The sequence below is a fragment of the Schistocerca nitens genome, chromosome 8 (genome assembly GCF_023898315.1).
Source record: "Schistocerca nitens isolate TAMUIC-IGC-003100 chromosome 8, iqSchNite1.1, whole genome shotgun sequence".
Lineage (NCBI taxonomy): Eukaryota > Metazoa > Arthropoda > Insecta > Orthoptera > Acrididae > Schistocerca > Schistocerca nitens.
The window spans coordinates 497495013-497508974 of NC_064621.1; the positions used below are offsets into that span (position 1 = coordinate 497495013).

The following is a 13962-nucleotide window of genomic DNA, read 5'->3' on the forward strand; positions in this document are numbered from 1 at the left end:
GTCCCATAGTTCTCAGAGCCATTTGAACCATTTGAACAGCTAGGCACAGTTACTCCAATTTTTCCAAGTGAGCCTACGCAGCGAGTGTAAAGAGCACATTCTGCGTTTTTTGCACTCGTTAAACGTGATCCTCAGCGTTATGAATAACAACTGAAACCACAAACAGCTGTAACCAGTCACATTTACTATTATTTCCAATAAGCGTTTCGGAGGGCAACACCACCAACATCACTTGCGTTCATGTCCATTAATTAGATATATGTTTACAGTGTATTCGATTTTTAGCACTCTCTTTCAGTGTTTTGTAAACACGACCACACCTATATAATATGTGAAAAGTGAATGGCAATGTCGCAGGTTATCCAAAGTTACACAAACTATCGTATCGACGCCTTGTTAACTGAGATAAATCCACCTGATGATGAGATATATAATCCTCCGAAACGCATAACGAAAATAATAATAAATAGCTGGTTACAATCTTTTCAGTTTCAACTCATTTTCGCTTTTTTCCGACTGATCAGAAATGAAACGCTGAAAAAGTAATCACGTCATTGCCAGCAATGCAATTTGTAAATGTGTGTCGTTCCACTTTTGAACTGTATCATACAAAAGAAGAATTATTAAAATATGTACTTTTTTAATAAGTTCGTAGGGTTCCATGGCTAGTGTCAATTTAAAAAAAAATCATTTTGGGTGTTAGGCAGCGACATTATGAAACACTAAAACAACTAAACTACAATCGTTAGACCGTCTTTTCAGCCGCCTTCTTCAGATGCTCATGAGGACGGGCTCAAAGTTTCCTCTGAGCTCCATTTATCTTCGTTACGCCAGTGGAGTAATGGTTCAAATGGCTCTGAGCACCAAGGGACTTAACTGCTGTGGTCATCGGTCCCTTAGAACTACTTAAACCTAACGAACCTAAGGAAATCACACACATCTATGCCCGAGGCAGGATTCGAACCTGCGATCGTAGCGGTAGCGCGGTTCCAGATTGTAGCGCCTAGAACCCGCCACTTCGCGCGCCTGGAGTAATGACTGAAGCAAGATGAACCAAATGAAACTAGTCCATCCCCTTAAGGATGAGCAAGTAGTACATATTTATGTCTTCAAAAAATGTTCAAATGTGTGTGAATTCCTAAGGGACCAAACTGCTGAGGTCATCGGTCTCTTAGACTTACACACTACATGAACCAACTTATGCTAAGAACAACACACACACCCATGCCCGAGGGAGGACTCGAACTTCCGGCGGGAGGCGATTTGTGTGTTCTCGGAGTCTTCCACGGTGGCATGTTTCAGTAAAATCTTCTCCGTTTACAAGCTGCGTCATTTCGAATAAAACACTCGAGCTTCCGATAGCTGTCTCCGCCATCGCCATCAGAAGTCGAAAGCTCGAGTTTTTTATGTTTTGTTCGAAATGACGCGGCTTGTAAACAGAAGATTTTGTTGAAGTACATGTTCAGAACGAGACATGGCTCTTCAAGGTTCTGTCGAGGAAGGGCACAAAGCTTTTCTGAGCGCCAGTTACCCTTGTTACGGCACTGGAGACATGACTGAAGCAAAATGGACCTCATGGAGCAGGTCAATTCCCTTAAGAATAGGGGAAGTAGTACACATTTAGACAGAGACATGGCACTTCCTCAAGTCCGCAACTATTTGCCGATACACGTACATAAACACAAAAGCGAACTCTTTCCTCCAACCGCTGGCGAAAGTGTGGGCTGACCTGGAAGGGGCCGTGGAACAGCAACCCGCGCTGCGCTGCGTATTGGCGACCTTTGGCCAGCTTTCCCACGGTCACCACTGGGCACGCAATACACAAAGGAGATCAGGCAGGCGCTCCGGCCTCTCCAAGGAGGAGTGTCACGATCACCGACACGCTTCTCGCCAGGGGCTCCACCCATCTCCTACACCTTCTGCGAGCACTTTCAAAGCGAGCTATCGGTCACTACTGACGAAACAAAACGGTACAACCGAACAAGTACCGTAGAATACCGTCTCGTCACTTGACATCCGTCAGTACTTACACCGATGAGGCAAAACATTATGATCACGTACTTAATAGGGTGCTGGGCTACCTTTAAACGCAATACAGCGGAGATTCTGCGTCTCATGGATTCGGCAAGTCAATAGTATATCTCCATAAGTATGTGTCACGCGGCGCATATGTACATGTCAAGCAAACACTTCCCGTAAATTACAGGGCGGCTGTTTGTTGGCGCGGATCTAGCATCTTACAGCGTCCCAGATGTGTTCCATCGAGTTCATTTCGGCCAGTTTGGTGGTCAAGAGATCAACGTGACCCTATCATGTTCCTAAAACTACTGTAACACGATTCTGGCCTTATGACACGGCCAGTTTTAGCGCTGAAATGCCGCGCGCAGTGGCCGCGTGGCTTAAGGCGCCATGTCTCGGATTGCGCGGCCCCTCTCGCCGGAGGTTCGAGTCCTCCCTCGGGCATGGGTGGGTGTGTTGTTCTTAACATAAGTTGGTTCAAGTAGTGTGTAAGTCTAGGGACCGATGACCTCAGGAGTTTGGTCCCTTAGGAATTCATACGCACACGTACACACATTTGAACCACTGAACGACGCCATTGCCGTTGGAGAAGACATCATCATGTAATGTTCAATATATTTTCAAGAGGCGGTGTCGCACGGCTCGTAGAAGTTCGAAAAATGTTATGATTACAGCCTTGAGCTGCTGATATAATATTTATTTTAAAAACTAGTTTCAGACGACTGACAATCATCAGGTTCTTAAAAGCATCTGCAGCATCGTATTAGGTGAATATAATCATTGACGCGAGATAATAAAATTATGAATTTGTCAATTATATCACATCGTAATATAAATCATAGTGCATCCGTGCACAACTGATGTAATACGAAAGAGAGCATTGCCCAGCACAGATATTGACGGTGTAATTTATGTCACGTAGTGTCGACAGTGACAAATTTGTTGATTTATTATCTCACGTCAGTGATTAAATTCACCTAATACGATGCTGTAAGTGTTTTTACGGACCTAATGGTGGTCAGTCGAGCTAAACTGGTCGGATTTTACCAGCAGGTCAACGCCGTAATGATGGCGTTTTTCATTTGATATTCACGTAGTCCACAGGTCTCACGAAAGACCAGGTAAATATCTGTCTTAGCGTAGTACTGCTCCCATCGGCCTACGTCCGTCGCTGGGTTTGTATTTCGAGCAACTGTTCGTCTCGACTACGGCAGGTCCGGAGACGACCATCTATCTGATGTGATAAGAAAAGAGATAGGTCAGGTGACACATTTTCGTTGATCCGTAGTGCAGTCTCGATAATTTCCTGCCCACTGCAGTCGTAAGTTGGTGTCAGGATGGGAACACGCAGAGTTCAACTGCTGCGAAGCCGCATGTTCCACAGTTTGCGGTGAGCGACGTGTCCAAAACACTTGTGCCTGCAGTAGCATCGCAATCTGTTGTCAGACCTGCCACAGTTCGCCGCTTATCCTCCTTTACAGTGCAGGCAAGCTTCCGACCTCCTCCACATTCTGTGTGATGAGGCGGTGACATGCCACGCGTCATGCACTCGCCGTCTTTCAACCACTTTCCATATATGTTCATGACAGAAGCACGCGAACAGCCGACCAGTTTCGCCATTTTCGAGTTACATATTTTTAGCCGCCAGACTATAACAATCTGCCCTTTGCCAGTGTCGTTTATACCAATGTATTTCCCCATTTCGAGCCCGTATCGTCGCTGGAATGAGTCCCCATTCGTCTCTGCTCAGCTCATGTATCCTTAACTCGACACGTTCCCGCAACGCCACTAAGCGGCATTAAGTCTCACGGTGGGCTGTGGTTACAAATATTTTGATCAAATGAAACTATATGGTTCCATCTATGATTAATGTATGTAGACTGAAGCGAAGAATGAAAATTTTTACTAAGGCCGGAATTAGAACCCAGATCTCCTGTTTACTGGGTAGATCCGCTGACCACTACACCACCCAGACACAGTGGCTATGCACAACTGCTGAGGTGCTATTCCAGTACAATGCTGATCGAGTATAGGGGGAATACCAAGTGGGCTAAGGCGGAATGGGAGATACGCTAGGACAGTCTGTGCAGTTGTGCAAAGCCACGGTGCCAGGATAGAGTAGTGGTTAGTGCATCTGCCTAGTGGGCAAGAGAACCCAGCTCGAATCCCGGCCTTGGTACAAATTTTCATTCATAGATTCAGTCTGCATACATACAATACTTAGGCTCATCAGTGTAGGTCAAACAGTTCACAGGCGCATCGCTCTTTACAACACAGTATGCTGCTGTTTCCAGATGTCATCAACAGTGTTCATTAATCACAGGCAAATAAGCAATGTGGTCAACAAGCATGTTTGGTATGCGTTCCCTTTTTCCTTTGAGTAAAACCAAGCGAGGATACGTAGTTGTGAGACATTGAGCAAGAATCCTACAGGACAACGGTTCTAGCCTGAAAATCGCTTAAAGCGAATGTCAGGACAGTTCCTATGCAAAGGACTCGACCAATATCTCTCTCCAGTCCAAGGATGAGCTCCGTATCTAATGACGTCCTTCTCGACCGGACGTTAAACCTTATTACTTCATGTGAACGGGCTCGCTCATTGTCTCGTAGCGTGACCTGCAGTTTAAAGTAAAATGCAGCTCAGAGTTTTCCTTGGCATATTTCAAATACACGTAGCGGTGTAAGCCGTGTTACCTGTGGGGTGGGGGTGGGGGGGGGGTGGGGGGGGGGGGGAGTGCGAGCTACGAGATCAAAATTTGTAGCCTAAGTTCGTCAGACACGTCAGTCCACCTACACCTCTCCACATTACAAAAACCAAATGTGTGATGACACTTTATTAAACGATTAAATGTGACCTCACTCCTTCAACGACGTAAGTGTGCAACAACAGAAGAAGACTGAGAGATTTATGCAAAGTAAATAGGAGATATACTATTACAGCGTGAATTTAATAGTGCACTTTTGGCGTAATCTCTAATAAGAATGCTGTGTTCTACGTCTCCCAAGAGGGTGGATAACTCACTAAATGACCACGAAAACATCATTCCGCTGTGTTACGGATTTCTCAGAAAAAAGACAGTGAAATTTCATCCGATAATGGACGATAATCGGTTATGTTTCAGAAAAGGTGAACTACTTGAGTTACGCACTGATAAGCTGAAGCTTTGATAATAATGTGAAATATGATCGAATTAATCTGGAAAAGTGCTACGTGCGAAAGGCAGGTACACGTACAAAACCAAGACGAACGAATAAAATGTAACAGTAAAGGAAGACAACGGCATCACACGTGATGTGTGAATGTAGTGTTTGAGAGACACTAGTGGAATGAAATAAAATTACCATACTTGGAAAAAGTGCAAAAGAATACTAGATTTTTTGCTTGTAGGCTATATCATTCTTTTGTTGAAGGTGAGAACGGTTAAAAAAACGACTGAAGGGCTGGACGGCTTAGAAAAAAATTAACTGAAGTAAAATCTTTTTAAGAAGCAAATTGTGTACGTAAACAGTATACCGACGTTCATAAAGTAGTCTTAAAAATGACATTTGGAATCAGGATAAAGTAACTTGTAACTCATATTGGTCACTAACTGGTCGTTTCCAGCTGACGATCGGATTCCGATGTACACCAAAAGCACGTAAAATTAGGGTTTCTGATGGCTACCACACAAAAACCCAATTTGAGTATATTGTTTGTGCAGCAGCACTACGAAAAGCAACATGTGCATACCAGAAAATGGATCCTCTTGTGAAACCTGTAGAAGCAGACAACAGATTGCTCGAAAGGAGGATGAAATTTTGATATTCGGGGGTTAAAAGAGGAAGGAAGCGAATGGGATAGCGATTTTCGGTTTTTCTTCTCTCTCTCTCTATCTCTCTCCCTCTCCCTCTCTCTCTAGATGTTAAGCTCTACATGATACTATATAGAGAGCAGACTGCAGAAACGTCGATATTTAGACGCAACTGGTCAAATTGTTAGTCGTTCACAGACGGTATTAACCATTTTTAGCCATAAGTTCAGCATCTAAAGGATTATCCAAGTATATCCAAGAGCTGTGATCTGCGTTGACGATAAACATTTTGTAGTATGCAGTCAATGGATCGTGATCGCATCACATATATGTGTTGTCCATCGTCTGGTGCTGTGGCCAGAAGACTTCGGGAAGGCACCACGTATTTCACGTGTGCAGCTCGGCACTTGGTGCAAGACTGAAGTGGGACTATCAACATTTCCACTGGGCGCAGATCATTAGCGAGCCTTTCTCCTCAGTGTCTCGCAATTTTGTATTAGCTTGCGAAGTTACAGCGGAGACGCCCTCAGCGAAGTCTGTGTGTAAAGACAGACTGAGCGGCACTTACAGGCCTCCATGACATACACATGGAATGGTATCTGTGTGCGTCTGTAGATAATACTTTTTTATGCAAGAGCACGTGTTTGTGCTGCATCAAGCGACAATTTGACGCTACAAGGCAACAACGTTCCCCCGATTAGACCTTGTCTCGCAGATAAACACGTTTAGCAAGCTGTGAGGAGCTGCGATGCAATATACATTCTCTTACAGACATCTGCTGCATTGAGAGTATGTTTGCAAGGAGAACGGCAATCTGTCCTATGAAGGTCGCAGCCACCATCATCAATTGCACACATCTGCTGCAATCGTGTTCAGGGCAATCAGATTCTGTATAGGTGGCGTTCGCTCTACACTTAACTTATACGTTCGTCTTGTATGTTTCGAAGTAGGTTATTGCCAGGCTTTGCCCGGTTACTTATTTATCTGTCGCCCCATTCCCATTTCTAACGAGACACTAAGAGTGAAATCATATTAAAACTGTTGCCAGTGTGTTAGCTAACACATGAAACGACTGATTCAACACTAGTTCTACTTGTCATCTTCTTCCACCCTTACAAACACGGTTACCAGGGAGCCTTATTCTCCCTTCCCCAGCATTTTTTCCAGATAGTATGTCATGCTGGTACTAAACTCGGTTGAGATTGCTCCAGGCGTTCGAAAGTTCTGAGTAAATGTCACTCATTTTCCTTCCCCCATCCCCCTTTCCCTACCCCCCCCCCCCCCAGTCGCATACATTTATTTTTCGAGATAGTAAGTCATTTGTGTACCAAGTTTGACTGAAATTGCTTCTAAGGTTCCAGAGTTTCACAGTTAAAGAATTACCTAGGGTTTCTTCCTAAGGCTGATTACAGTTTTCTTATGAGTCAGTGAACATATTCAAATGGTTCAAATGGCTCTGAACACTATGGGACTTAACATCTGAGGTAATCAGTCAGCTACACTTAGAACTACTGAAACGTAACTAATCTAAGGACATCACACACATCCATGCCCGAGGCAGGATTCTAGCCTGCGACCGTAGCAGCAGCTCTGTTCTGGACTGGAGCGCCTAGAACCGCTCGGCCACAGCGGCTGGCAGAGAAAATATTGACTATATATAAAATTGTTAATCACTGTCTCTTGACGAAATGACATTTTGTTCCAAAAGGAAATCCGACCAGATCTGTGATTGTATTCAGGACTTCTTTATGGAAAGAACTCGGTACGTCGCTCTTAACAGAACAAAATCAACGATTATAAAGATCATTTCCGGAGTACCGTAAGTGTTATAGGACCGTTACTGTTTACAATACATATAAATGATCTAGTGAATAACGTCAGAAGCTACGTGAGGCTATTCGCAGACTATGCGGTTGTTTATAAGAAGATCGCAACACCAGAAGACTGCAGCAGTCTGTTACGAGACCTGCAGAAGTGTGATGATTGGTGCAGGGACTGACATCCGATCGTGAACGCAAATAAAGGTAACACATTGGGCCTAAATAGGCGAAGAAGTCCACTGATAAGAAATCAGTGGAAACAGTAACTATCGTAAAACACCTAGGATTAGTCACCCGGGTGGTCCTCAAGTGGAATGACCACATAAAACATTTCGACCAGTTTTGAGTATTGCCCTTTAGCCTGGGATCCTTAATTGGTTAGATTAAATAGAAGATATAGACAAGGTCCAACGAAGGTCTGCATGAGAACATAACAAAGATGCTCAACAAACTCCATTGGCAGATATTTAAAGAGAATCGTCGTGTACCACAGCGAGATTTACTATTGAAATTCCAAGAGAGTGCGCTTTGGTGAGAATCGGGCGACATATTATGTCCTCTCACAAGAGTCTCGCGAAATGACTACAAAAAGAGAAAATCCGAGAAATTAGAGATACTACCGTGATTTACAGACGATCATTCTTCCCCTGGACTGTTCTCAGATGAAACAGTGAAGGGAAGGATAAGGCAATAGTACCAGGCGGCGGCTTGTAGAGTATAGGTTTACATGTAGACATTAACTGTACGTCGTCTGATTTTCCATACAGATCAGAGAGTCCCTTGTATGTGCTATGTTATGTTTACATTTCGGTTACGGTTCAGCACATAAGAAACATGGCCTTCTGAATGTTTATTCCTTGAGCAATGGAATCACAGTAGTTGAGAAGAAAGATGGAAAGTGTAAGTTTTGTTGTGGGTACACTACTGACCATTAAAATTGCTACACCAAGAAGAAATGCAGATGATAAACGGGTATTCAATGGACAAATATCTTATACTAGAACTGACATGTGATTACATTTTCACGCAATTTGGGTGCATAAATCCTGAGAAATCAGTACCCAGAACAACCACCTCTGGCCGTAATAACGGCCTTAATACGACTGGGCATTGAGTCAAACAGAGCTTGGAATGCGTGTACATGTACAGCTGCCCTTGCAGCTTCAACACGTTACCACAGTTCATTAAGAGTAGTGACTGGCGTATTGTGACGAGCCAGTTGCTCGGCCACCATTGACCAGACGATTTCAATTGGTGAGAGATCTGGAGAATGTGCTGGCCAGGGCAGCAGTCGAACATTTTCTGTATCCAGAAAAGGCCCGTACAGGGCCTGCAACACGCGGTCGTGCATTATCCTACTGAAATGTAGGGTTTCGCAGGGATCGGATGAAGGGTAGAGCCACGGGTCGTAACACGTCTGAAATGTAACGTCCACTGTTCAAAGTGCCGTCAATGCGAACAAGAGGTGACCGAGACGTGTAACCAATGGCACCCCATACCATCACGCCGGGTGATACGCCAGTATGGCGAAGCGAATACACGCTTGCAATGTGCGGTCACCTCGATGTCGCCAAACACGGATGCGACCATCATGATGCTGTAAACAGAACCTGGATTCATCCGAAAAAATGAGATATTTCCATTCGTGCACCCAGTTCGTAGTTAAGTACACCATCGCAGGCGCTCCTGTCTGTGATGCAGCGTCAAGGGTAACCGCAGCCATGGTCTCCGAGCTGATAGATCATGCTGCTGCAAATGTCGTCGAACTGTTGGTGCAGATGGTTGTTCTCTTGCAAACGTCCCCATCTGTAGACTCAGGGATCGAGACGTGGTTGCACGGTCCGTTACAGCCATGCGGATAAGATGCCTGTCATCTCGACTGCTAGTGATACGAGGCCTTTGGGATCCAGCACGGCGTTCCGTATTACGCTCCTGAACCCACCGATTTCTTATTCTGGGAACAGTCATTGGATCTCGACCAACGCGAGCAGCAATGTCGCTTTACGATAAACCGCAATCGCGATAGGCTACAATCCGACCTTTATCAAAGTCGGAAACGTGATGGTACGCATTTCTCTTCCTTACACGAGGCATCACAACAACGTTTCACCAGGCAACGACGGTCAACTGCTGTTTGTGTATGAGAAATCGGTTGGAAACTTTCCTCATGTCAGCACGTTGTAGGTGTCGCCACCGGCGCCACACTTGTGTGAATGCTCTGAAAAGCTAATCATTTGCATATCACAGCATCTTGTTCCTGTCGGTATAATTTTTGCGTCTGTAGCCCGTCTTCTTGTTGGTGTAGCAATTTTAATGGCCAGTAGTGTATTTCAGAATGACGCAGTTACAGCAGTGTCACAGGTGTCGGGCTTTACGAAAGATGGGTCCACAGCGAAGCCGCGTCACCTGCCCCGCGGGACAAAGGCAGCGCGGTCTCATGGGCAGCGGCAGCGGCCACCGAGCACCGGCTGCGGGTCCCGTTACGTTATGACCCGCCAGGGGCCAGCGGTCGGCGGGCGGGACCAGCGGGCCGGGCCTTCCCTGACCACTGCGGGGTGAACACGCGGGCGACTCTTACTGAACGAGCAGCCAGGTCAGAGAGTCTGGTCCATCTAGGTCAACACCTTGAGGACATCCCACAAGACCTTAGCGCAGCCGTCAACAGTCGCGAGGCACTGTTGAAGAGCAAGTTAGTAAGTAACTCCGTTCTTTGTTTCTTATCTTTTTTGTGCTGTGTAGGTTGACGGCAGTGACGTAACTTCATTGTTATTCCTGTGCATCAGCTGTGTTGCTTCAGTGATTTTCGAACATTGTACTTTGAGTGCCCTCGTTGTTTGTATGCGCTGAGCAGGAAATGAAAGCAGTGACGTGTTTTCCGCAGCTTCAGCATAGCACTCGTAGTACTAGGGATGGTAATAAAGTTCTAACGATCAACTCAGAAAATTGTAGTTACATGACTAATTTTTCTTGTTTGCTGTTACAGGTTTGTAGTTCTACTACACATTGAAATCATTGCGCACGAGTATAACAACAGGCCAAAAATGCAGCTAAAAATGGCTGACTCACTGATCAAGTGGAGAACTATGAGGTAATTCGTTTCTTGCCACAACGTACATATTGCAGCTGTTTCAGACAAACTGAGAGACTAATTTAGCCATTGCATGACGAGCCTTGTGGTGAGCGCACATTTTCAGAGGACTGTCATACGACAAGTCTCCTAGTGAGGGTACACTTCCACTGCACTGCCACATCAAAGGTTTTGTAGTCAAGGTATACTTTCACTAGACCATTACATCATCGACCATGCACTGACTACACACTTTTATTGGTCCACTATAGCGAGGGTATGCTTTCGTTGCTCTGTAATATGACAGGCCTCACAGTGAAAATGTGCTTTATTTGGATTGTCATATGATGGGCCTCATACTGACTCAACACTTTCATTCAACTCTCTTATGACAGGTTTGATAGTGAAAATTTGACCTTCATATCACAGGCCTTATAATAAGGAGAACACATTGCTTGGACTGTCATATCACAGACCTGGAGATTAGATTAGATTAGTACTTGTTCCATAGATCATGAATACGACACTTCGTAATGATGTGGAAGGTGTCAGGCTAATAAAAGGGGTCCATACAAGATATTACATTACACAAAATATTACATGACACTTAATTAATTTTTTTGGGTCGGGGGTGGGGAAATTACCCATTTACTACATCCAAAAATTGATCTAATGAGTAGAAGGAATTGCCATTCAGAAATTCTTTTAATTTCCTTTTTAAATGGTATATGTCTATCTGTCAGACTTTTGATGCTATTAGGTAAGTGACCAAAGACTTTTGTGGCAGCATAATTTACCCCCTTCTGAGGCAAAGTTAGATTTAACCTTGAGTAGTGGGGATCATCCTTTCTGCTAATGTTGTAGCCATGTACACTGCTATTGCTATTGAATTCGTTCGGATTGTTAATACCAAATTTCATAAGTGAATATATATACTGTGAGGCTACACTGAAGATTTCTAGCTCTCTAAATAAGTGTCTGCAGGATGATCTTTGACGAGCTCCAGCAATTATTTTGATTACAGCTTTTGTTCAATGAACACTCTTTCACTCAATGATGAGTTACCCCAGAATATGATGCCATACGAAAGCAGAGAATGAAAATAGGCGTGGTAAGCTAATTTACTGAGATGTATATCGCCAAAATTTGCAATGACCCTAATAGCATAAGTAGCTGAACTCAAAGGTTTCAGCAGATCTTCAGTGTGTTTTTTCCAGTTCGACCGCTCATCAATGCATACACCTAGAAATTTTGAATATTCTACCTTAGCTACCGATTTCTGATCGAAGTCTATATTTATTAATGGTGTCATTCCATTTTGTGGAACTGTATATACTGTGTTTTGTCAAAGTTTAATGAGAGCCCATTTACAGAGATCCACTTAATGATTTTCTGAAAAACATCGTTTACAATTTGATCGGCTAATTCTTGTCTGTTGGGTGTGATAGCTGTATTTGTACCATCGGCATAAAGTACCAGCTTTGCATCTTCGCGAATATAGAATGGCAAGTCATTAATATATATTAAGAACAGCAGAGGACCCAAGACCGAACCCTGCGGCACCCCACTCTTGATTGTTCCCCCGTTTGAGAAATCACCAGTTTTTTTGCATATTATGTGAACTGCTTATTTCAACTTTCTGCACTCTTCCAGTTAGGTATGATTTAAACCATTTGAGCGCTGTCCCATTCATACCACAGTATTTGAGCTTATCGAGAAGTATTCCATGATTTACACAATCAAAAGCCTTTGAGAGACAAAAAAAAAAAAAAAAAAAATTCCAACGGGTGACTTCCAGTTACTCAGAGCATTTAACATTTCATTAGTGAAAGTATATATAGAATTTTCCGTTGAAAAACCTGGTAGTGAAGGCACTCCTTTGGATTGTCAAATGAAGTGCTTGATAGTAAAGGTAGGCCTTCATTGGTCAGGCACATGATGCGAAGGCACGCATTCATTTAGACTGTACTACGATGCGCCTCTTTGCGAAAGCATGTTTTCATTTGCTCTGCATATGACGAGACTCACAGTACAGGGATGCTATTACTGGACAGTCATATGACAGGTCTTATAGTAGCATGTATTCATCAGACGGTCTTATAATGAGCTTCATAGTGAGGGTATACTTTTATTGGTCAGTCATATGGCATGGTTTTATTGTACTCTCATATAATGAGCCTGACAAGGAGGCCAAGGTTTCATTGGTCTGTCATGTGACAGGCCTCATCGTGAGGGCACAGTTCTGGTAGACCGTCATAAGCTAAAACTCATAGTGAGGGCAGAGTTTCATTGGATGATCGTATCATGAGCGTCGTAGTGAAGACACAGTTTTATTAGACTGTGATATGATACGCCTAATAGTAGTCCTATACGTTCATTGGTCAGTCATATGATGGAAAGGTATGCTTTTATTGGACTGTCATACGGTGACCTTCAGAGTAATGGCATACTTTCATTGTATCATCATACGATTAGTCTCATAGTAAGGACTTGGTTTCATTGGATTGTGACATGAAGGGCCTCGTAGTAAGGGCACACTTCAATACACTGTCATATGATGATTCTCATGAAGGGGGGATGCATTCATTGGATCGTCATATGACTAACTTTATACCTTATAGTGAGGATTGGTCCCTCATGTAATGGATCTCTTCCTTGAATGATTAACCGATCATTGTAAGATCCGACCAAAAGCTTCAGACAGTTTAGGGAGTGAAAAACCCATCAGCTCCAACGTCTTCAAAGTCCCCTTCCACCAAATGTGCGCCTGCTCTCGTGGCCCCAATGGCCCAGAGAGTGATGCCACGCCACGGCCAGGACATGCGTTATAACCATAAAGAGGGTCAGACGTACCTTGAGCGTCTTGTCGAGCAGCACGTCCGCGGTGGTGGGTGGCGAGTTGGTGGGCGAGCGCGGCAGCCCCAGGTCCTCGTCCGTGTCCTCACTCGTGTCCTGCTGGTCCCTCTGCTGCCCGCTGCGCCGCCGCCGCACCGCGTCCAGCAGCTCATCCTGCACACACCACACACACCAACACGTCAGCCCCAGTGTGGCAACTAGCGGGCAAGCACGGTGCGCACGATAAGTTTTGACCACAGTGACCTGTCATGCAATCTTCTACACTGAGTTGACAAAAGTCGTAGGTCAGAGAAATGCACGTATACAGATGGCGGTAGTATTGTGCACACAAAGTATAAAAGGCAGTGCATTTGGGGAGCTGTCATTTGTACTCAGATGATTCATGTGGAAAGGTGTCCAGCGTGATTAT

At 44.4% G+C, this 13962-nt stretch overlaps 1 protein-coding gene across 1 annotated transcript in view; it reads right to left on the reverse strand.

Annotated features, from left to right (window-relative positions):
• The window catches only part of LOC126199256 (uncharacterized), a 281991-nt gene that overhangs the window by 180770 nt on the left and 87259 nt on the right, over positions 1 to 13962 (reverse strand). The window contains exon 2 of the mRNA XM_049936053.1: positions 13551 to 13706. Within this exon, the coding sequence (XP_049792010.1) occupies positions 13551 to 13706 (156 nt within the window). The remainder of the gene's footprint in view (positions 1 to 13550; positions 13707 to 13962) is intronic.